The following is a 23,669-nucleotide window of genomic DNA, read 5'->3' as shown; positions in this document are numbered from 1 at the left end:
CCGGTTATGCCGTCCTCGGCCTCGATCTTATATAGTTGTTCCGTGATAAGGAAATCCGCCATGATTTATGGAGCTCCCCAGTCGCGACGCGCGTTTGAGTAAGCAGTTTCCTTTAATGTTCCAAAAAAAAAAAACGAGATTTATTCCCCCCCCCCCCTTCCCCACTTCTTCCACGCACACATACTCGTTTATTTTTCCTTGGAATAGTTTGGAGATAGAGCCGTACTTTTTCTTGGTGGTGTTTCCGTGGTTACGCCGCCATAACTTCACGAAATGCTGGTCGCCGTTTGCCCGTGCGATGAAGAGATAAGCGTTGTGGTGTGCCAACCCTCGCTTTTGTATTTTATTTTATTTTTTCGGTGAGGCCACGGACCAGTTTGGTCACTTTCCAGTATAACTGTCATCAGCGTTTATAGCCCCCCTTTTTATATTTCTTTTTCAATTTTTTTTTTCCCCTTCCTTATTCGTGGTTCTCTACTTACTGCGGCCGGGTCTCTCTGGCCGAAATATACATCCCGCGCCGGGTTAGGTTCAGGTTTTATTTCCTCTGGGGGACGACTGCCGGCTATTACAGAGTACGCCGGAGAAAGGTGCGAAATAGCGTCTGCCTAGTTTGGCCGCCAGATAATGGGCTCTGTTCTTTCGTTGCGTTGTTTCTCTTACCCGCGGTGCTTGTGTGGAGCGGGTAGGCGGTGTTGCCTCACTCGCAAACCGTTCTCTCTTCCTCTCTTTCTCTCTCTCTCTCTGCATTGGGTGTTGCATAGTATAGATAGCCTGGTTTACCTGCTATGAGGAAGTTTTCCTCTTGAAAGTGGAGGCCGTAAACCATCCTTTCTCCGATAGTTAGGAATGGATGACTTCCGGGGGGAGCGAGGTTGGTCGGAAATCTGTTCTGGGCCGCTGTTTGAGGCCGCGAGTAAAACTCGTTAGCCTGCTAAGCTCGCTTTATTAATATCCGCTGCCGTACTTTTTTTTCGCTGTCTTTTTTCCGGTCGCCCAACCGCAACGATGTTATCGAACGAGCGATACGAGCGCGGCCGTCCGCCGCATGCCGATCGCGGTGACCTTATCGGGTTTTTATTTGTTCGTTCTTATCGGACTCGCTTTGGAAACCGTGGCGGAGCCTTTGGAGCGGTGACGTTTCTACCAACCAGGGGGTGGTGTTTCGGTGTCGGAACAGCCCCAGAAATTTTCTGAGCGCTGAATACCCCTTCCTTTTCACTCGTATTGTTATTCAGATATTGCAGTGAACTAGCCTTTCGGCTTTATTAGAGCAGGGAAATGGCTAAGGTATTGCTTGGACCCCCCCCCCCCCATTTTTTTCCTCTTTACCAGCGGTGTATAACATCCTCCGCAAAAAAAAAAAAGAAAAAAAAACTTCAGGCCAAGCCACTGCCCCCAACGCTACTTCAAGTTTCTGATATATCTTACAGTTTAAAAATTTTTTTCCCGACTTAAATTTGCGCATTTTACGAATATTTAAAAAAGAACAGTTTGCTGCGCGTTTCTCCTGTTGTCACTTTTTGGTATGTGCGTAGCGGGAGAAAGCACTACGACGATAAATTAATTACAAATTTTGTTCAGTTTGGCTGGAAATAGATGCCCAATTACTCTTTGAGGAAATGAAACCGGAAGTTTTGATTACTTCCGCGCGCCGGGGTCATATTTTTCTCTGGCTCGAGATTTTTGGCTTTCTTTCGCGACGGAGTGTGCAGTCCTCGTTTGCCGATGTGTGTGTGTGTGTGTGACGCTGTCGAAATCCGTGACCGCGTCGTCATGTTGTGCAAGGTCGCTTAACGGCGTCGTCGCACTGGCTCCTCCTCTGCGTCTCCTTGTCGGTCACGCGAAGCACAGTCTTCGCGGTAATCGTCATGGTCATTCCTGCGTTGCAAAAGCTCAATACACGACACGCCTATAATGTTGGCTCCCTTTAGAGAGGCCCCTTATCTACGTCCACCGCATTTACCTCTTTATTACCGTTTTGCGACATTCTCCGACACGCGCGTATGGGGACAGACAGGGGTGTACGGTCACGACACGTCCAAACGCGAACAAGACATTAAAAAAGTGGAACGGCCTTCGCTAGCGATTGATTGCTCGATAGTACGATCTACGAATTATTGTTCAGGCTGAAATGCGTCGACATTGGACGCTTGCTTACTGCTTAAGCCCGAACTTGTTTCCACTTCAATCGCTCAACTGCGCATGCGTCGTACGCTAACCGCTTGCGGGCTCCCGTTAAGTGACGGAAATAGCGGGCCGTAAACGCTAACTTAGCGTACGCTATTCGAAAACTGCCTAATAGAGTCTTTTAGCAAGTTACGGAAATACGGTACGCAAATACGGTAAGGCAGTACGGTAGCGTTCCTTCTTTCCCACTGGTTGTGCTTTGGCCGCTCAACGACCGGGAAAGGAGGATCGGTACCGTGCTGCCTTACCGTATTTGCGTACCGTATTTGACTGCACATTGTGGCGTCCGACCGTAAAGCGCGATAAGCTATAAGAGTGCATGTACTTAAATCGCAGGATTTATTTTCCCTCTAAGCGAAAATTACCTGTTCGTCGGTAAAATTTCCCCCCTTCGGACAGTTTAGTTGTAGCGCAAGGCGCTGTTCGCGGACAGAATGAAGTATTTACGCAGAAACACACGCGCCAACGCCCGTTGCACGCGCGGAGGTGTAGTGGCTTCATTTTTGTCCTTGTGTCGTGTCCTGCACTCAAATCGTTCAATATGCAAATTAACATCGTATTAGAAAGTTCAGTACTCCTTTTCGGAAAGTCCGTGCGATTTTCAGTAAGATTTTATGGAGCACACATACGGATTCGTATAAATTCCTTAAAATTTCCGTAATTTCACGGGCAACACACTGAATCGTTGGAACGCATTACGCAACGTTTCATGCATCAACAGCGCCACGTCCCTGTACCCGTGCCCACTTTGTCATCGTGCTGGGAATGCTTTCTCACTCAATTTAACCCCTTCACCCCCCAATCCAGGCTCCCTCTCGATGCTTTTATAATAGTGTGTGTTGTCCCCCCCCCCCCCCCCCTCCGGCCGTAGCGTAGCCGTATTCAATGGCAGGGATGTTATTCCCGCTTCACTTTTATTCGTCCGTGAATGGCTCGCCTTGGATGGGGGCTTCACCTTACTGTCGTCCTCCGGCACGGGAGATCATTGTCTGCAATCGAGCCGCCGCCGGCGGCAGTAAGGGGGGGGGGGGGGGACCGTTACGGCGGCGGGCGACGATTACATCTCGAGGACGGAGTGGAAAAATGAGCGAGACGCAGCGAACCGAGCAACTGGTTGCGCACCCGTCACGGCCACAGTGTTTCACAACAGCCGCTCTTTTCTACGTCCCCTCTCCTCCTCCTCCTCCATTTTACTAGGAAAAGTGGTGGCCTCTTGTTGCGATCTCGTTTGCGTTCCGATCGCCCGGTTTGTTGTTGTTGCTGCTCCCGCCGCCGCCGCTGCCGCTGCCTTCGAATTTATAACGAGCTCTCCCGGCTACTACTACGTGGTGCAGCCTCGTCGCCAACGTAGCCGCCGGCGACTCATTTTGCATGCCGTGCTGGCGGCGTTGCTTCTCGGGCTATCCTGGTTAGCAGAGACGGCAATTTCGTTCGATGATTGGTCCCCCGCCTGGCTGCTCGAAATAGCTTGCTTGGCAGCTCGTGTCCTGTACTGCTTATTGCACACCAAGTCTCCACCGCTAATGGGCGCGCAAATTTTGGTTCTGGTGAAACTGGCGATAAAATTAATGCTGTCCATAATGAGTGTTGTACACGGTGCCCTCTCTGTGCTTGTGCTGGTGCTGAGATTGAGCTTATTAGTTTAGCAGTGTGTGAGTGGAGGCATATAAAGTAGTCCACCAGTGGGTCATTCACTGTACACACCTGAAGCTCGCTGCACAACCGTGTTTGCCACAGTGGCTGAGATTCTAACGCTGCAGCCTCAAGCTTGGCAGCAGAAAGGCTCATTTTTCAGAAGTGAGCCGCTGTGGTCGTTCCCTCGAGTAACTTGGAAAGTACTCGAGTACTCGTGACTCATGCCGTTAACGTAGTGGCAGCATTTGTGTTCTTTCGTGCGCAATTCGAAGCGACATTTACAGAAAAGGCCGCTCGCTACTTTCGGGCATTAATCACCGCCGTGCATCGGTAACGTAGCGCGTCAGCGCTTTCGTCGATGAGACGGTTGTCATCTTTTTACTCTGATACCTGGTCTTTTGTCAGCATTGCGTTATTGACAAAAGTGCGCGGCATTAGTGCAAGTTGTTTTCCCTGCAAGCCTGTAGTGTTGCATCCGTCATCTACATTCAACGTGCCTTGCTTTGTTCTCGGTCTCTTCACAAAACTCTTACCAAAGTGTTTTTTGCAGGCCACAATGGAGTTCCTCTCTCTTTTGGCCTCTGCACGTACCTGTTGAAGGCGTCGATTGTCAGCTGTTCATTTGCACGGGGTGCAACGGCCTTGCGCTGAAGACACAGGGGCAATAACATTCCTATCCACCGCTGCTCCCAAGAATTCTTGGCATTTTCTTTTATGATGGCACGCGTGTACACAACAAAGCCATGTTAATGCCTCTAGGCACTCTCGCCGACAGCTGTTCTTGGGAGGCCAACTGGATGCTGCCATTGGTTTGTTCTTGTTCCTTGACAAGAGGCCCATCATTTTTCCAGACAACAACAACCGCCGCCTGCAGCTGTTCTTTGAGAAGGCCTCTTTCGTCGTACTTCTTGCTGCGCAGCTGCTGTGAGGGAAGCGGGGAAGAGGTCAACGTCTGACTCACAAAACTGCGCCGTACGGGCTGGCTTTTGATTGGTTTTTTCTCACTTCCTCTCTTTTTACGATTGGGCACGTGTGGCACCTGTTTTCATCCTTCAGCCATTGGCCTGACAGGTCGACGCAGCTGTTTTCGATATTACACGAGTGTCTGCGCATTCACTCGGAAGGAAGTTCACCATTACTTTGCTCTTTGTTTTATTTTCTCTTGTTCTGACAGCAGGTATATTTTTTCAAATATTGTGACAGGTAATGTGAAAAGGTGGCTCACAATCTTTTTTTTTATTTCTTTTTGTGCGATAGCTGCATTTTTGCTCATTTCATTTTCTGTCGGTGTGTGTTGCTTTACTCTTATTATCTGTTTGTTCATTTATTATTATTTTCTTGCTTTCAAGAGAGGAGGTAGTGCCATGAGAAATGTCATAGCACTTTAGTATCGTGTAAAATGAATACATGATGATTTTATTCTGCTCTCATTGGAATGCTCCATTCTCAAATTGAACCTGTTATGTTGTTTGGCAAAAATGTTGTTTGAAATACTGAAATGCTGTGGTAAGTTGTACATAGGCTGCCGCATTGTTGGCACCATGTTGCTTACTAACTCTTGTAGCAGCAGCACAGGTGACTCATTTAACCACTGTGCTTTTTCTTAAACATCCTGCAAAAGCTGCTAGATAGACCTTCTGACGAGTGTTGTGTGGTGCCTTGGTCTCTTGTGGGAAGCCACTACATGAGACAAAAAGACGTCTGGAACAGCTAGAAAATGTGGGGGTCTGGGAAGTGCGAAATTGAGGGACGGTTACAATATGGAGTGATGAAGTGTGTACTGTTGCTACTCGGAGGGATGCTGTCACGCTTGCGCTGTTAACTGTTACAAAACATTTCAGCCGTAACAACGTCTAAGGCTTCGAGATTGCAGCTTTTGGTTTCTGTTTGCCCTTTTTTTTTCCGCGAGGAATCTCTTCAACGTTATCGCATTAGGCCTCGGGGAGAGTTCCATCCGTGAAATGGCATTTCATGCATTGCAGTACGCTTGCTCACTTCACAGCGACTTATTTCTGGCTGCTGCAGCCACATGTAGGCTGGCAGTCATCCGCATCTGTAGCAGTTGGGCATTTGGTGGGGGGGTGTATGTGAAATGCGGCAGATGCATCTGCTATTTCCTGTTGCTCATGGCAGCGGCGCATTTTGCGGGAACTGTCCTGTGCAGCTCTGCGTTGTTTCTTGTTTGAGGCCAGGCACCTGTGACATACATGCTGGTTTGAATTTGTTGCTGCACTCTTTTTCTTTCTTTTTTTTTCACTGCTCCACTACCTCAGTCGTATTGCACCATCTGTGCTTGGGGGTTTAGGCTTACGTGTTCCTCGGTGAACTAGTGGAGTGGTGCATTGAAGTTAACAATAATATCCGGGGTTTTACATGCCAAAACCATGATGTCATTACAAGGCATGCCGTAGTGGAGTGCTTTGGAAATTTCGACCATCCGGTGTTCTTTATCGTGCACGAAGTTTTAAATAAGGTTGTCAGAAAATGGAGAGACAAATTGGTATTGTACTTCTTGCAATAAATGCATTGCAAATAATTTCTTAAGAACTTTCTGACTAGGAGCTAAGCTTGTAATTTGAAGTGGTTGCTCTATATGCCTGCATAGCCAGTTTCGTAAGCGTAGATGAATGAGCATGTTGCTGATACTGCGTCTTCAGTTGTCAACGCAGTGACCGCTCCTAGAAAGTGAGGGGAGATGGTTCTTTCCCGTTTCTCTTCTCACTTCCTATGTCATGCGTTCGGCTGCTAAATGAAGACACCCTCATTGTAGTTCTGTATCATTACTCGGAATGGTCTCGCTAATTCCACGTTCGCAAAGCGAAATGTGGCGAGCCATTTTTTTCTTTTCCGCCCTTGTGCAACCAGTTGCAAAATGTGACGTGGATGAGAGGATGCTCTTGTATCACACTGTGCCTTGGGCATCTGCACCTGTGTTTGCCAACTGATAACCTGCCGGGGAGCAGCTGTGTTCGTTCGTTTGCATTCCTTTGCCTTATCCCTCGGTGTAAGCCACGCATGCGTGCAGTGCGTGCTAGTGTACAATAACTATGGGAAAACTACCTTTAGCAGTGTTCAAACGGCCATTAGCAGAATCGTAGACACATCTAGGTATTCTGTCATTGCATACTCCCTACTGGTTGTGCTACGTTAGTGAGCTATGGTACTACGCTACTAAGCTTGAGGTCGCAAAGTTCGATTCTGGCCACCACATTTTGATGTTTTTTTTTTGCGAAATGCAAAAAGAAACCCTTGGTGTTGAAAATTGCCTTCTACGGCGTGTCTCGTCATGCTGTGGTTAGAATGTATGCAGTTGTACCCTTTTATAAGAGATACACACCGGGGAGCAGTTCTTGTCCCTTATAAACAAGGTGTCTCTTATAAGCAGGGTACTATGTTCTCATTTTCTGATGAATGGCTATTTCAATAACTTAGGCACACTTGTGTCTCTTGTACCCGATTGTCTGTTACATCAGTGTCTCTTATAAAGGGGTTGAACTGTATATGTTTCGTCAAAAAGTGTGGTTTCAGTGTGATGTGAGTGATGATTATGCGCAAGTGTTGCATGATGTGTGGTTGTTGTTCTCGTCTGCTGGTGGTGCAGGGGCCATGATGCGGGCTCTCCTTACAAGCGGGCTGGGCCCCTGAGTCCCCCCTTGGCTGGCACACGGGGCTACCCTTACCCACAGGACCCGACCCGCACACACTTCTCGCCCCTGCTCAACTCGACCCAGCAGAGCTACCGCGATGCCTTCCAGGTGCGTTCTCTGTGTGTGTGTGTGCGTGTTTGAAGAAGGGTTCGAACAAGACCAGTGCCTCGGAAAGCCGTTGTTCCTGTGGGAGGGATGCGTAGATCACTAGAATTTTTGAAAATGCAACTGCGAAGCTTTTTTTTTTTTTTCTGGAGAAGCGTGTCCATTTGGGCTTGTTGGTTATTCGTTGTACAGGGGAAACTACGTAGAAAACTGATGGAAGATGAAAAAAGAGCCGCACCCGCCTACTTTGTGTCCTCTTTTTGTCTTCGTTGGTTTTCTGCACCATTTGCCCGTACTTTCTGGGGACCCGTATGGGCTTCTCTTTGGATTGTTGTTACATTTAGATTGATAAAGAATAGAAAAAGTTCCAACCCAGCTGGTATTAGCATATTCGCAAAGGCAAACACAAGCTTCCGAGAAAAAAAAAAGTTTGTCCTGGTTTGAGGATTGAACTCTGCACAAATGTCTTTTCAATATAATGTGAACTAATTAGGACGCCAGCAGGTCGTAGGAGAGGATGAAATATTTGACATGTCACATCATAATCTAGCTGAATTGGGAAAAACGAGCTCTGCAGAAGCCAGCAAGATGGAGGAAAGTGCGAACAGAAAAAAAAATTGTCACTCACCTAATCTATTGAACGGTAACAGGTTTGTAGAAGCTTCGAAATATCGATTCTTCCCTCACCATGCAATCTGCTGGCCTCCTGGTTAGGTTGGTTGTGGATTGAACATACAAATGGAGGGTGGCAAGCCCTGCTGTAGGGTGGATGACACTATTTTTTTCACTTCTACAATCTTTTCTTCACTTTGCAGATTTGCACACTACTCATTTGTCAGGTAGATTAAAAGTTCTTTTCGTCTGTCTAGCCAAAGGTGATGATTTTGGTTGTCACTTTTGTGTCTTGTGTTAAAGGGTACTGAAGTCGATTCTTGCTATGAGAACGACTCCCTGCATAATGTGCACGAAAGCAAACAGCATTTGAGTATGGCCTTTAGGAAGTGTTAATCATTTTCATAGTTGCTTATGAACTCAGTGGCACTTAGCTGAATTAATGGTACCTTAATAAGCATTTAGTGCATGTGATAACAATATTGAAAGACAGCAGCAATGTCGAGGACTCAACGCCTTTTATTCAGCAGGGCCGCCTGACCAATTCTACGAACGAAGAAGACGCTCACAGTGATGATGATTATATACGGGTGAAGAAGATGAAGAAAGAATGCTGTGAATATTGTGCTCACACTAACTTCTCCCTCGCGTGGAAGCGGCCAACCTGGCCGCTGTTTATGGCGATGCTGTACGTCGTAGGAATGGTTTTAAGCGTGACACGTGAACAACCTCCATGCCACGGCAACGACCATCAGAAGGCATGATAACGGGAGTTACCCAATAGTTCACGGGAGAAGTTTGCTCGACAATAGCGTAGGGGCCAATAAAACGTGACTGAAACTTATCACATAAGCCAGGAACTCGCGTTGGGGTCTACATATTTGCATTATGCTGCGTTGGCTGTCATCCCAGATGGATATAGGTTAAATGGTGCATACATGTGGTACCTTCCAAATGTGCTAGGTGAATGCCACGTGTGAAGCCATTTGTTGTTTGTGTTCGAAAGGGCATTGGTGATATGCACAGGTTTGTGTGACTAAGCTATGCAAATCGTAAAGAAACAAGCCCCGAGTCAGGAACGCGCCTGTCAGCAGGAATACATTATCATTTCCGTGCAGCCTAGTGCAAACTGACAGGCCTCAGCCCACCTTGGAGGCCAGCCAAGCCAGCACAACTTCTTTTTTTTTTTTTGTGCTGTTCTCACCCACTCGTGTCCTCTCTTATCAGCCCTTGGTGGCATGTTCGTCCCTGGGCCGTTGTTAGCATCCGCCAAAGTCTTTTCATCAGCTCCAAGTCTTTTTATCAGCTCCGGGTAACGAGTGTGCACACACGCACACATAGGAGATGGGAAGTGGGCGAGGCGGTGGAACGATAGGCTCGGGACCGTGCGTATATCAGTGACAGAGCGAAAGTTGCCACCATTGCTGCCGCCCTCTTGCTTGCTGAGCACTATTTCGTTCCCTCCAGAGAGAGGTTACATGTTGCGCTGTGGTGGTGGCAGCAGTTTCTGCGCACTTCCTCTCACCCTACCGATAAGCGGGGCAAGGCTCTTCCACTATCGCGTATCATTGTGCTCCAAGGTGTTGCCTTAGCCCCGGATAAACATGCCACTTGGCTTATCCGAGCAGCGAGGAGGAGGGTGAGGGTTGGAGGAAGGGCGACGGGGTTATCGCCAGCCTGCTTGTGATCCGTTAGCGGCTCTCGTCATCTTGTCACATTCCATCCGTGTGCCTCTTTGAGGGCCTCTTCTTTTCTTTTTTCTTTCTTTCTTTCTTTCGGCCATTCTTTTCCTCTTTTTGTCTGTCTTCCTCGGGGCAGCAACATTGCAGGCTGACGTGTACTGGCCTCGTCCTCTTTTGTTTCTCGCGATAGCGGCCGTATTCGGCGAGTGTGGAGACTCCTCCGGGCGATGGCAAATAGTCTGGCTTTAGGACGCTGTTAGAGGTTGTTAGTGAAGAACTGTGTGCTCAAGGGGGGAAACTTGCTTCTTTACGTGGAGGACAGGCTATTGATAGTGTTCCTTCCTGCCTGCCGACTGGCACAACTCCACTTTTTGCAGGTGTCAGCAGCCTGTCGAGGCTGATGTAGAATCGGGGGAATAGAAATGCAGTCTCGTGTCCGGAAAAAAGCGTCCCTTGTTCACTTTCATGCAGAAAAAAAAAAAACACCTGCTCGAAGTATAGATGGAAGCATCCGTGAGCTGTTCCTCGCATTGACCGTGCACTTGTTTGAAAGTGATGTGATAGAGTTATGTACGATTGTGTTCGCAACCTTTTGGAATGCGTACTCACAATTCAAGACGTGCTGAACATCAGCACACCTTCATTTCCTGGCTTTTCTGTGCTGCAGTGAGTGTCTAGATGAGACCTTTTCCAGTGGGGCGTTGCAGTATTGTTTCATTCCTATCTTCCTATTAAGGAGTTCAGTATCTGCTGTGATAACGACCCTATGCAAGCTGTGCCTTCTGGAATAGCTTCAGCAGTAAGCTAGGGCTGTGTTAAGTGGCCAGCAAACCCTAAATCATTGGCTCATTGGCTGTTCTAAAGTGTTCCTGTTCTAAAGTGCAAGTGCTAGAATGCCATGTGCAGGGGGGGGGGGGGCATACAAACTTAGCCATGTTCTACATGGCAAGCGGAAATGATGAGCTTTTTCTTGTACGCGGAAGTCCGTGTGTAGTCCAGGATTTTAATGTGTATCTTACCTATCCTGCTTTAGTATTATCATCGTGTTCAGTGCAACCTCATGCCATCAGAATTTTTGTTCACATGCAGAGGAAGTCTGGAGTGAGCTTCGCTTGAGTCCCGACTTTTGTTTTTCTAAAGCTGCTGCTCAGTTACGACATTCACACCCATATTCAGAAATGCACCCTAACTTGAAGCCATAACTTGGCTTGAATGGTTAACGTCGTCATCAGCGCCTAACGTGAATGCTCCCAAGGAATCATAATGTTGTGGGCATGTTCACGTCGGGCATTGTTTAAGCCAGATGGTTAGTTCATGAGCAGTTGTGACACAAGTGCAATGGTTAGATGAATTATCCCAGCAGTCTTATTCACTATGTATCCTGGTCACTGACGAGTTGTGCTTTGTCTCGCAGCTGCAGGCAGAGCGGCAACACCAGCAGCAGCAACAGCAGCAGCAGCAACAACAGCAACAGCAGCATCATCAACACCAGCAGCAGCAGCAGCAGCAACAACAACAGCACCAACAGCAGCAGCAACAACAACAGGAGTTCCTTTTGGAACGTTACCGAGAATCCGAGCCACAGCATGTGCGGCGGAGACCCTCTCTGCTGCCAACGCCTGCGGAGTATGCCGCCAACCAGGAGCGCGCTGAGCGGGAACGGTGGGTTTCCTTTGTTGAATATGCGGCAAACTTCTTCATATAGTAATAATGGTAAAGTGAATTGCAGTCTCCAGTTAACTTTTGCCCAAGCACAGATTAATTATTGACCTGCTTATTAAAGGTGTGCTCTCAAAGGTGTATTGTTCCTGGTGTAATTAACCTGTATTTTTTTAACATACTATTTCCCATTGGTTTGTTTAGTTGTGCAGTAAATGCAGAGTCTCCAAAAGCGTACTTCGTTTTTGCCTTAAAAGCAGTCATGTGCTTAATTGGTACTTATAGAATTCATTATGTGGAAAACCGCAAAAAACGTAGACAAAGGAAGAAACGGACAACACAGGCGCCAACAGTCTGTTCTTCTAAGTTATAGAATGCTTCTGGTTGTTACGAGATCTGTTGTAACGGATACATCTTCACTTCGTGTGTTTGAGCAGATATGGTGATAGAGCATTTCTGTTGTATGTCGAAGTAGTTGTCTCTGTAGTAGTCCCTCAGTTCGGTTGTTGCCGTGACCCATAAAATGTAGCACTTGCCTAGTGAAGATTCTTGTACAAGCGAGTGTTTAGGATGTCCAGCAATTATACTGGCAATATTTGGTTTTTCTGCAGTGAATTGCTAAGAGATGAGCACCTCAATATTTGTCATGGCCCTGTGCTACTTATTCGCGCAGAAAATTATTTTGCTTGTACTGTTCCAATTTTTCTAACTTGTCATAGCAGCACTGCATCTTATTGAACTCTGGATATTGGCTGACACATATACACTTGTGCTATATCGATCCTTTCCCAATGTTTGTTGAATTAGTGATGGGTTTGTGGCATAGGTACTCACTCACTGTCACACGTCTACTCACACCCCTCGTCACTCACTCGCACTGACACACTCGCCTTTGAAATGAGTGTAACTGTGCTCATGAGTGAGTATACTGACCTGTGTTTTACAATGTTGATAATTTGGGCTTGTTATGTTAACATCGTGAATCGCAGTGCAAGTAAACGACCAGGGCGCAGAACGGGAACTCGTCGTCCTGACTTACAACAATTACGAGCTGTTTTTTCCCACATATATAGGGAGTCGGCCACATCATTGTGCATGTCAAAAGCAGATTAACACTTCCCATCAGTTTGAAAACACCGATAGCAAGAATTGTGTGTTCCGATTCTGTGTCCTGGTCGTTTACGTGTGCCGTTTGGTTCACTATGGTTTGCGGCAGCTAGCCTCGTGTGATGATCGGCGGTTGGTGTTTATGCGCAGGTACTTGGAGGCGTACCGGTTCCCCCATTATGAACAGCGTGACATGGGCGGGGGTCTGGTGGGCCTGGTGGGAGGTCCGCCCGGGGGCTCGGCGGCGGCCGCAGTGGCGGGGGCGGCGGGCGGCCTCGTCGAGCCGCTCGAGGTGGTGCACCTGAACAAGAGGCCCCGGTTGGCCCTGCAGCAGCCCTTGCTCATCGACACCTCCTCGCCGCACCATCACCACCCGTCGTCGTCGTCCTCCCACCTCTCGTCGCAGCACCACCTGATGGGTGGCGTGGAGGTGAAGAAGGAGCCCGCCGCGTACGTGCCCCAGACCGAGGCCATCTCTCCCACTCTGCCCGGGGAGGATGGCCGGCCCCCGCTGTCGCCCCAGGGCAGATCCTCCAAGGACGACCTGCTCAGTGCCATCAACAGGATAGACCGGGAGATTGCGCAGGTCGAGTCGCAGACTAACAAGCTCAGGAAAAAGCAGGTAAGGTTCGATTCATTGCACCCACACGGCCTGGTGGTTTGGGGCATGCTTGCTTTTTCCTCCATTGAGCACCCACCGCGGTGGTCTAGGAGTCATGGTGCTTGAATGCTTTCCGAAATGTCGCAGGGTCGAATCCCGGCCGCGTTGGCCGCATTTCTATAGAGGCGAAATGCTATAGGGCCCATGGGCTTACATTTCAGTGCATGTTAAGGAACCCCAGGTTGTCGAAATTTCTAGAGACCTCCACTATGGTGTTTCTCGTGATCATATCATTGTTTTGGGATGTGAAACCCCAGAAATTATTATTATTCCTGTATAGAGCAGCATTGAAGAGAGCCTAAGGGCGTGCAGTACATACACTGTGAAGTTAACCATAGTCTGGGCAAGACGAAAGTGTGAGTGCATGGTGGGAAAGTGTGTTTGATGTGCTTTTCTTGACTTGTAATGCGCTGCCAGGTATTGACGAGAACCACGGGAATGAAAGACACACACACACAGGGTGGGAGTGCGTTATAAGAAGCCATACCAGCTAGCCCCCATAGCAGCCTTGTTAGCATGTCCTTCTTCTGCTGTGAACTCACTCTGTTGATAAAGATCAGCTGATGCATAGTAATGCATAGATGAGGAAATGCAGCTGTACTGAACGTTTAAGAACTGATAATGTTGCCAGAATTAGACGGGTACCAATTGTAATACCTCATTCAGGTGTGTTTTTATTGCGTTGCTTGTGTCTTTTTTATTTTAAACTTATGAAGGAAGCAATAGCACCGTTCTCGAAGACTTAACCGTGCCATGCATTGCAGTACCAGTCGTAGCATGTCTTGCGCAACACATGTATCCTAACCTGTAGCGGTCTACATTTTGTGAATAGCTGAACAGTATCGTGAATCAACCTTATATTGCTCTTAATTCTTGAGCAATCAACTCTTTGGTAGGCTGTATAGTATTAAATTCATGTCTGTGCATTACATGCTTTTGCTTGTTGACATAGCGGATTTGCCCGTCTGATTCTTGGTGACATTATGTGTGAACACATAAAGTGCGCGCTGCTTCCTTTTCGAACTGTTGCGCCACAGGCCTTGACAGTTCCTGTTCTAAATATATGTTTACGTCCCTTGCAGCAAGAGCTCGAAGCCAACAACCCTGCCGACAGTAAAAAGGACACGCAGGAGACAGCACCCATTGAACCCAAGCAGCTGAGCGTTGCTCAGGTCGTCTACTCGGAAAATAGGGTGTGTGTTATGACATCGTTTTTGAAATTATTAGATAGGGGTCATTCCACGCCAAACGTCCCTGACATTGCGCTCGACCCTCTCCAATTTTATTGTAAAAAATTGTGGACGTTCATATCAGTGCACTATTTCCCTCTGAAAGTATTTTGTGGAAAAAAAATTTTTCTTGTCTGTTACAGTGATTTGAATTTTGCCGTAGTGGGTGAAACATAGGTTGCGAAAAAATACTCTAAAAAATACAATACTTTACGGAACGCCTTAAATATCTGCTGTTTACTTGAAAAAGAATGGCACTATCTTATTATCACCCATTGACGACCTCTACTTTGTCTCACGATGTGCTTTGTGGTGAAGCAATGCTGCAATTCTGCGCCCGTTTTGATTATTTTTAAAAAATTCTACGAATATTAGACAAAACAGGACTATATCACATGGCTGGATAGTTGGCAGTAAGCGTGTCAAAAAAGTATTGAAGTCGATGACCAAGTAGTTTCGAAGTGGAAGGGGCGCAAACATTGAAAAATGTGTGAAATGCTCCACGTTTAGGCACATGTAGAGTAGTGATGCAGTCCACGTAAAAATGCACGCTTGGTCTCGTTGGGAAGAGTAAACAAAGGAGATTTATTTGTGAAAGTTTCATCTGAGTGTTTTTTGTTTTTGGCGAGAAACAAAAATTTATGTTGAGCGTTCGCGGCGTGCCTGGGCGCGGGCCTGTAAGTCCGCTTCACTGCGCCGCCACTATTCCTTGGGGCAACGGAAGTATGCAGCGGCCACGCGGGTGGCACAATCGTGTGCGCTGTGAGTTTTCACGTTTCGACACGCATTCTTCGGCTTTCCGCAGTGCCGCCGACGAAGTGTCAGGAAAAACGAGTGATGGTTCATTTAAAATATATTATTATATAATAAAACTGGCTAACAGGCACCAGGAATACACTTATAATTCCTTTTTATGGGCAGCTAGCTTGAACGTGACTCGCGCCATTCGTGCCTCGGAGCCGAATGGTGCTACGTATTCTTACGCTCGGATCTTCGACCGAGGTGAACTTTGCTCCGGTGATCGCGTCGCCGAGCGAGCACGCGGCACTCGAAGGTTCGTCTTTCGGCCGCATCCCTTGGCAGCGCGTAAGATAAACATTGCGAATGGTGAGTATACTGCCACGGCCGCTGGAGCGCTTTTTATCCAGCGGCCGTGATACTGCTATCGTGTCATACTTTAGACGGAGAGCCTGTACAACGGAAACCGAAAGCGATAAATATACAAAAGGACGAAGCCGCCTTTAAGGCGGCTTCGTCCTTTTAAATGTCTATCGCCTTCGCTTAGTAATCGCAAGGCGATTACTAAGATGAAAGCATCGCATGCAGCGTCTAAGTTGAGCTCTCAACAATGTTTGAGTCTACAATCTCAGTCAAAGGTACGCGCACGTTTCACCTTTTCGTGCCATCATCACTGACCACTCTTAATGCCGGGCTCACCACCTACTCAGCAACACAGGCATTTCAAGTGGCGAAGACCATACGTCGGCAACGGAAGTAAGAACTGCAACCTCCGCAGAGATCGAAAACACAACCCAAGTTCTGCGCCTGTCGTACGTGTGCATGCAGTGACGTGGCAATGAAATTGTGCTCTGCTCCGACTACTAACCGGCAGCCTTTAGTGCCCTTCCGAAACATTCTGCCAGCCATATACACTGTTTGCAAATTTTCAGCAGCGTGAAAACTCACAGCAGCACACAATCGTGCCACCCGCGTGGGCGCTGCATACTTCCGTTGCCCCAAGGAACAGTGGCGGCGCAGTGAAGCGGACTTACGGGCCCGCGCCCAAGCACGCCGCGAACGCTCAACATAAATTTTTGTTTCTCGCCAAAAACAAAAAACACTCCGATGAAACTTCCACAAATAAATCTCCTTTGTTTACTCTTCCCAACGAGACCAAGCGTGCATTTTTACTTGGACTGCATCACCACTCTACAGGTGCCTGAATGTGGAGCATTTCACACATTTTTCAATGTTTGCGCCCCTTCCACTTCGAAACTACTCGGTCATCGACTTCAATACTTTTTTTACACGCTTACTGCCAACTATCGAGCCATGTGATATAGTCCTATTTTGTCTGTAATAGTCGTAGAATTTTTAAAAAATAATCAAAATGGGCGCAGAATTGCAGCATTGCTTCACCACAAAGCACATCGTGAGACAAAGTACAGTGGAACTTCGATTATACGACTTTCAGGGGACCGCGCAAAATCGTCATATAATCCGGGCGTCGTATAATCGAAAAACCGAGAATATAGGCAGTGACGGTCATTTTTGCCCCACAACAGCGGGCACATAATGCCTAAGAAAGTCCGCGGCACAAACGTACGCTGCTCCGAGGAACGTAGATTAAATTAATTGAAAAAATGACAACCACGCATTTTATCGGAGGTGTGAACGAACCTTTATTTCTCACCTTTTAAAAAAATCTGTGATTTTCTTCTGAGAGTTTGCCCAGCCACGACGCATCAGCTTTCTTTCGATAGCTGCAACATCTGGCAGCAAGTCGCCGATCTCATCGCGTGCGCAAGCAAACCGCCGAATGTGGTCGACGTAGCACAACACGTCCGCGTAAGTCGGAACGGACACGCTAGCCTCTGCAGCGTCGTCCATCTCTTCCTCGTCGGAAGTTCCCGCAGTGTCGGGACGCACAGTTTCGATAATGTCATCCAGCGACACTTCACTGCACACTGCAACGTCGTCGTCGGCACCAACATAGTCCGCGAAAGATCCAGGCAGCTCCAGGCTGCCGAATTCTGGTTCATCGTCAACAGGCAGTGCAGCTTCACTGGTAGAACAAGCACCACTTCTATTAAAGCCGCAGTGCCTGAAGGAGTTGGCGATAGTTTCTGGCGTGACTGCGTCCCATGCACTAGCAATGTAGTGCATTGCGTCAAGCACAGAAAGTTTCTTATCCAACTGCTTGCGTTCCATGCCCGCCAGCCGACGCTGCACCAGAAACTTCCGATATTTCTGTTTCATGCACTTGATGACGCCAGCGTCAAGTGGCTGCAGCTGGCTAGTGCAATTGGGGGGCAGAAATACAACTTTCACATTTCTCAAATGCGACATATCTGATGGATGGCATGGCGCATTGTCAAGCAGAAGAAGAATCTTTCTGTTCTTAGCCCCCATTTTGGAGTCCAGCTGCTGCAGATATGTAGAAAACATAGCAGCCGTCATCCAGGCTTTCCGGTTGAACGTGTACTGGCACGGCAGCCTTTTCAAATTCTTGAAGCATCGCGGCTTCTCAAACTTGCCGATCACGAGGGCAGGAAGCTTTTCAGAGCCGTCTTCATTAGCGCAAAGCAATACGGTAAGACGCTCTTTGCTTCGCTTACCCCCGTGACAGCTCTCTCCTTTGAATGCCAATGTCTGTTCTGGCTGCATATTATAAAATAATCCAGTTTCGTCTGCGTTGAACACGTCGGACGGTTTGTATTCCCGTATCAATTCCGGCAGCAATGCAGTCCACTTTTCTACAGTGCTGACTGACGCTGACTGCTGACTGACGCTGACTGACTGACAGTGCTACAGACTGACTGACGCGCTCTCTCCACAGCAGCGGCTGTACACAACTCCACTGCGTTTTTTAAAGCGATCCAACCAGCCATTGGAGGCTTTAAAGTCGTCAATGCCGCAGCGCAATGCAACTGTCTCAGCCTTCTCCTTCAAAATTGCGCCATCCACGGCGATTCCTGAACTGCGGGCCTGACGCAACCACAACCACTCAACGAGGGCCTTCTCCATGGCAGCATATTTGCCATCTTTCGCGGCCTTCCTGTTCAGGCCGAACTTTGCCGCATTTAGTAGGATGCTGTCCTTCTTCGCGAGGATCGTTTTCAGCGACGACTCGGGAATGTTCAGGTCGCGGGCAATGCTGGCCTTTGTTGCTCCGTTCCGCTTCTCTGCCTCCTCGATTATGCGAAGCTTTTCTCCGAGCGTCAGCGGTTTTCGGTTCCGCAACATTGCGAGACGCAGCACTCGCAACCAAAAGTTCGAAAGCTTCCTCGCACACCAATGACCGAACACAGAAAATTTTGCACGTGGACACAGCAGCTGCGGCGCAGCACAACCAACCGATGAGGCAAACACGTGAAGGAATGGCTGAATGGCAGCACGGCAGTAGGCCTATTCGATTTGCAAGCTTCGACCAATCGCGAGCGGCTAAAACGCCCCAGCCCTCTGGTAGCTAGACAGCGGCGAGTTCCGGTTCCCGCGGCTGTCGCAAACATTGGCTAAACAATCGCCGTTCAACACGTCCGGTATAACGACACGAAATGTAGTGAAAGTTATCGTATACTAGAAAGCGAGCTCGAGATTATCTGCCATGTTATCTGCTCACAACGGTCACTGCGGTCACAACGGTCACGGTCACTACAAAACCACCCAAAAGAAGAGAGAGAAAAAAAAAAAAAAAGGCGACAACGGAAGTGCGCAGTGCAATGCGACAAAACGAATGCGCTCCGGCTGGCTCCGGCCAACGTTGGCTCTGGCTAGCTATGGCCGACCGCGTGTCGAAAAATTGAAGAGGCCCTGTGGTGGCAGCGCGGATACGAACTCGGTTCCTCGGTTTCCCGACTTTTTTCGCCCGGCCGCAGTGTGTTTGCGTGCCAGCCCGCGTCATCGTAGGTCTTTTTTTTTCTCGGACAGTCCAGCAAAGCGTCGTACGAGGCGGGGCCGGCGTAAAATTGCGTCGTACAATTGAGGTTTTTAATACATTATTTCTATGGGGGTTTTGCCGGGACCAAGCCAATTCGTCGTAAAACGCGGGTCGTCGCAGGACCGGGGGACGTATAATCGAAGTTCCACTGTAGTGGTCGTCAATGGGCGATAATAAGATAGTACCATTCCTTTTCAAGTAAACAGCAGATATTTTAGGCGTTCCGTAAAGTATTGTATTTTTTAGAGTATTTTTTCGCAACCTATGTTTCACCCACTACGGCAAAATTCAAATCACTGTAACAGACAAGAAAAATTTTTTTTCCAAAAAATACTTTCCGAGGGCAAATAGTGCACTGATGTGAACGTCCGCAATTTTTTACAATACAATTGGAGAGGGTCGAGCGCAATGTCTGGGACGTTTGGCGTGGAATGACCCGTAGGTGATGTCGCAGTGGCTTTGATGCGTGTGGTTATGTCCGTCACTGCATGTCGTACTACTCCCCAAAACCTACTGTGGTGTCAAGGCTGCACGAGACTGTCACAAGGAGCCAGTGACACACAGTAAATGACACCAGGAGGTTGTTGAACACTGTTTTGTTAATGCCAATGTGTGCTTAATTAGAATCTGCTACAGTGAAATAATGGTAGAATTACAGTAGACTCTCATTAAAAGAGAACATGAAGGGGCCGGGAAAATACTCTCAGTTTAACTAGAGTACCATTTATTGACAGGGGTGCAGAATTCCAAGCATGAAACCAATCATATTAGAGGTGGTTGTTCAAGTTAAGCATCAATCCGCCTTTTTCACGATGCCCCTGAACAGGCGCTCTCCCGTAGTGACTAAAGTCGTGAAACGTCTCATCTCGGAGGCTTTGCTTTTGCCAATACCGGTTGTTCCGGCCCCTACCAAAGCTGCAGGGAGCAGCACAGCAAAATGAAAGAGGCGGATTCCACTTCGGGGATTTCCGTTTGCCAAGAGTCTACTGTGGTTAATTTCATTGGTAGCCAATCTGCAAAATTTGGAGCGGGGATTGGGCTGCTGGTTCGATGGACACCCATTGGACACTGGATCAATGACTCCGAATTAATGGACACCCTTGAATCTATTCCTTCTTGTGTAGGGCTGTACATTGGGGTGCATTTACTTTACTGTATAGATATTTTCTGCTTTGATTCCAGTTGGTTGGAAAACTACAGGCTTCGCTCGCTGACTAGCGTTTCCTTTTCTTCCCTCTATCCCCCCCCCCCCTTTCCCTATGCAGAAAAAAGCACAACTTGCCCATGGCGCTCTCGATAATCTAGGCCCGAAAGTGGATTTGGTGAGTCACACTCTGTGCTTCTTGCCCGCGGTCAGTCGCAAGTTCTTTGCCAGAGTCTTGCAGTGTACGTGAATGTGGCACTTTATCGTTTTCCATTGCAGCCAATGTACAATCAACCTTCAGACACTGCCATATACCACGAAAACAAGAAAAAGTAAGCTTTGTGTTTTAACACTCGCTTCGCGCATGAACTGCCGGTGTTTCAGTAATTTTGTTCACAGTGGGTGTGCTGTAAGATAATTAAGAAAAAAAATGGTGCTGGTTTCTGGAAAAAGAAAGAGTTTGTCCAGAAAGCGTTATGGCATGCGAAATAAATGGACAATAATACAGAAGGCATTCCGTACAGACTTTAACGTGTTATTTTGCTTGTCTGCGCTCATCGGGGTGTTGGTCGCACTTGTTCGCTGTTGTCTGTGGCTTTAATAAATTTCGGGTAGTGTTTTCTTTATTGGGTGTCTGAGTAGGTTGCTTTTGTTACGTCTTTGCAGATTCCACGAATTTAGGAAAAGTTTGATGATATATTTTAAAAGAAGAGCGCAAGAACGAGAAGCAAGGGTAAGAAAGCTACTGCTGATCACTAGCACACTTTGAGATTAGCCTTGGAGGCCTCCTAGGTGGCCTTTCGAGGTTGGCCTCAAGGTGCGTGTGCTCCGCAACATCCGATGATGATCAAGGCTCCTAACACTGCTGATATCTTTCTTTTTGCAGGAAAAATACTTAACAGATACTTATAATCAGCTCATGCAGGCATGGCTGAAAAAAATGGACAAGAGGGAAAACAACGCTGCACGAAAGTGAGTGCTCCTGTTGCCAGCTTGCCCTCTCTTTATTTATTTTTTTTTTCTGGTCTTGTTCTCCGAACTGGCCTTATGCGCCGATGTGTGTGTAGATGAGCAATCTCAAGCTTGATTGGCAAATGTTAACACGGAGGAGTGAGGAAGAGAGAGGAGGGAAATGCAGGGTGTTCAACAACACTTGTGCTTGTGTGATATGGCGTCTTAGACGGTTCTCCTTTGGAAGTGTAGTAGCTACTTTGCGTTTTGTTTGTTTTTTGGCATGCAGTGGTTAGTGTCTGAGGATCTTTGTTCTTCAGAGAATGTTCCTTGTTTCTTGAAGAATACTCTGATCAGTTCCGAAGTTACGCCAAAGGCCGTCTATCCACGACGATTCGCAGAAAGAAAGGGTCTCCATGGCTGTGTTTATAAGTAGATGTTTTATTCTCGAAATGCAGAGCCAAGGACCAGAAGCAGCGCGAATTCTTTGAGAAGCAGTTCCCCGAGCTGAAGAAGCAGCGGGAGGACCGGGAGCGTTTCTCGCGGGCAGGCCAGCGGGTGCGCAGTGAAGCCGAATTGGAGGAGATCATGGACGGGCTTCAGGAGCAGGAGGTGGGCACACTCTCCATGTACCACTGTGGAGGAAGGCTGCGTGCCCTTCGCAGGGAAAGAAATGTCATTTGTAAATCATTTAGACAAGTGGCACATCCTTGTTGGCTTGAAAGCAACACTGCTTCCGTAGCGTAGTGTGCTTCGTTAATGTCAGCTACACAAGCGTCAAGTGTTTTTGCTAGAGCTATGCAAATAGCAAAATTTTGGGTGCGAAGCGAATTCGAATAATAAAGATTGAGTGCGAATCGAATAACTTCGAATAATTTTTGAATATTTCTCAAACATTTTTCGAATAATTCGAAGTGAAATTAAAGAAAAAGTTGCAGAGAATCCCTAAGTATGTTCTTGTGAGATGGCAACATAAAAGTGTTTCTTTTCGCTAGGTTGATGAAGCGCTGGTGGGGTCATATTTCATAGTTGTCTTTCTTATCATGAGTGAGGCAATGTAGAGGCCGAATTGTATTTATGTACATGATTTGGTGCAGCCAAAGTGCTGCCGACAACACTTTACACGTGATAGGCAGAGATGCCATTTCCTCAGCCTCTCCTCCTCTTTCACCTGCTGTGGAAGCCCAACTGATGTGGCGGACAAGGGTGTGCTCCCTTCAAGTCCGGAGTTCCAAATCTGCCTCGTAGACGTCGATATATAAAAACATCTGAAATCTTCGATGCTAAAAAGCTTCAGCGTCCGATTTTTCGGACTTCCTGCCCAAATTTCAGCTCCAAAACAGCATTAATTGAGCCCCCAACTCTGCCACATCTTTCATCTCCATATTGGAACCAGCGTTTTCTTGAGTTAATACATTTGCGACCGTAGCGGAGCTTGAAAGGCAGCTTTGCTGCAATACGTGGGTGTAATGAGGTGAAGCATATTGAAAATCTAAAGACCACTTCCAAACGGACGTTGACTGTCTCTTGGCTAAGTTCGACCGTAAAGGAGCTTGAAAGGCAGCTTTGCCGCAATACGGGGGTGTGAGGAGGTGAAGCATATTGAAAATCTGAAGGGGTCACTTTCAACCGGACGTTGACTGCGTTTGTTTTTGGGAAGTTCGAATAGTTCGAATAGTAAAATTTCAGTGCGAATCGAATAGCAAACACTATTCGAAAAATATTCGAAATTTCGAATATTCGCACACCTCTAGTTTTTGCCTGAAGGCACAACTGCTCGAAACGTGGGAAGGGGCATTTGAAACATTTCATCTGGTTTCCATGCAGTTTATATTGTGGTTCTGTTTTGCTTCTCTGAACTCTCAAGGAAGGCCTATGACGAGTGGGGACAAAGACATTGCTGCGCGCATTGATTGAAAGCTGTGTGGGTCAGCAATGGGGCTTTGGCTTGTTGCTATCTGCCAATGTATGTTTGGGGAGGGTCCTGACGGTTGCACACTGGCGCGTTCATGCAGAACGAGGATCGCAAGATGCGGAGCTACGCAGTGGTGCCACCGATCCTGGTGGACGTGCGATCGCGGCGTCCACGCTACCTGAACCGCAACAGCCTGGTGGAGGACCTGTCAGCTGAGTACAAGGACCGCCAGTTGAACAACATCTGGACTGAGCAGGAGAAGGAGATCTTCCGCGAGAAGTACCTCCAGCACCCCAAGAACTTCGGCGTCATCGCCTCCCACCTGGAGAGGAAGGTGAGGGACAGCTGTGCCTGCAAAGTGAGAGCTACATTTGGGGAGGGTTAATAGCCAAGAGACCTTGATACCACCACTCTGTGCAGTATCCACTTTCACATGTGTAACATTTTCAGAATATTGTTGCAGTTGTAGCCA

The 23,669-nt window shown here is 47.7% G+C and overlaps 1 protein-coding gene across 3 annotated transcripts in view; it reads left to right on the top strand.

Moving 5' to 3' along the window:
* LOC119390116 (uncharacterized) overlaps positions 1 to 23,669 on the top strand; it is an 84,823-nt gene that overhangs the window by 37,233 nt on the left and 23,921 nt on the right. For all 3 annotated transcript variants that reach the window (XM_037657670.2, XM_049414664.1, XM_037657668.2), the window contains 10 exons: positions 7,427 to 7,580; positions 11,286 to 11,533; positions 12,788 to 13,259; positions 14,381 to 14,491; positions 20,453 to 20,509; positions 20,611 to 20,663; positions 20,998 to 21,064; positions 21,218 to 21,303; positions 21,741 to 21,894; positions 23,298 to 23,531. In XM_037657670.2, coding sequence (XP_037513598.1) covers positions 7,427 to 7,580; positions 11,286 to 11,533; positions 12,788 to 13,259; positions 14,381 to 14,491; positions 20,453 to 20,509; positions 20,611 to 20,663; positions 20,998 to 21,064; positions 21,218 to 21,303; positions 21,741 to 21,894; positions 23,298 to 23,531 — 1,636 coding nt within the window. The remainder of the gene's footprint in view (positions 1 to 7,426; positions 7,581 to 11,285; positions 11,534 to 12,787; positions 13,260 to 14,380; positions 14,492 to 20,452; positions 20,510 to 20,610; positions 20,664 to 20,997; positions 21,065 to 21,217; positions 21,304 to 21,740; positions 21,895 to 23,297; positions 23,532 to 23,669) is intronic.

This window comes from Rhipicephalus sanguineus, chromosome 4 (assembly GCF_013339695.2).
Source record: "Rhipicephalus sanguineus isolate Rsan-2018 chromosome 4, BIME_Rsan_1.4, whole genome shotgun sequence".
NCBI classification, from domain to species: Eukaryota; Metazoa; Arthropoda; class Arachnida; order Ixodida; family Ixodidae; genus Rhipicephalus; species Rhipicephalus sanguineus.
This window is presented reverse-complemented; position numbering and strand designations above follow the sequence as displayed.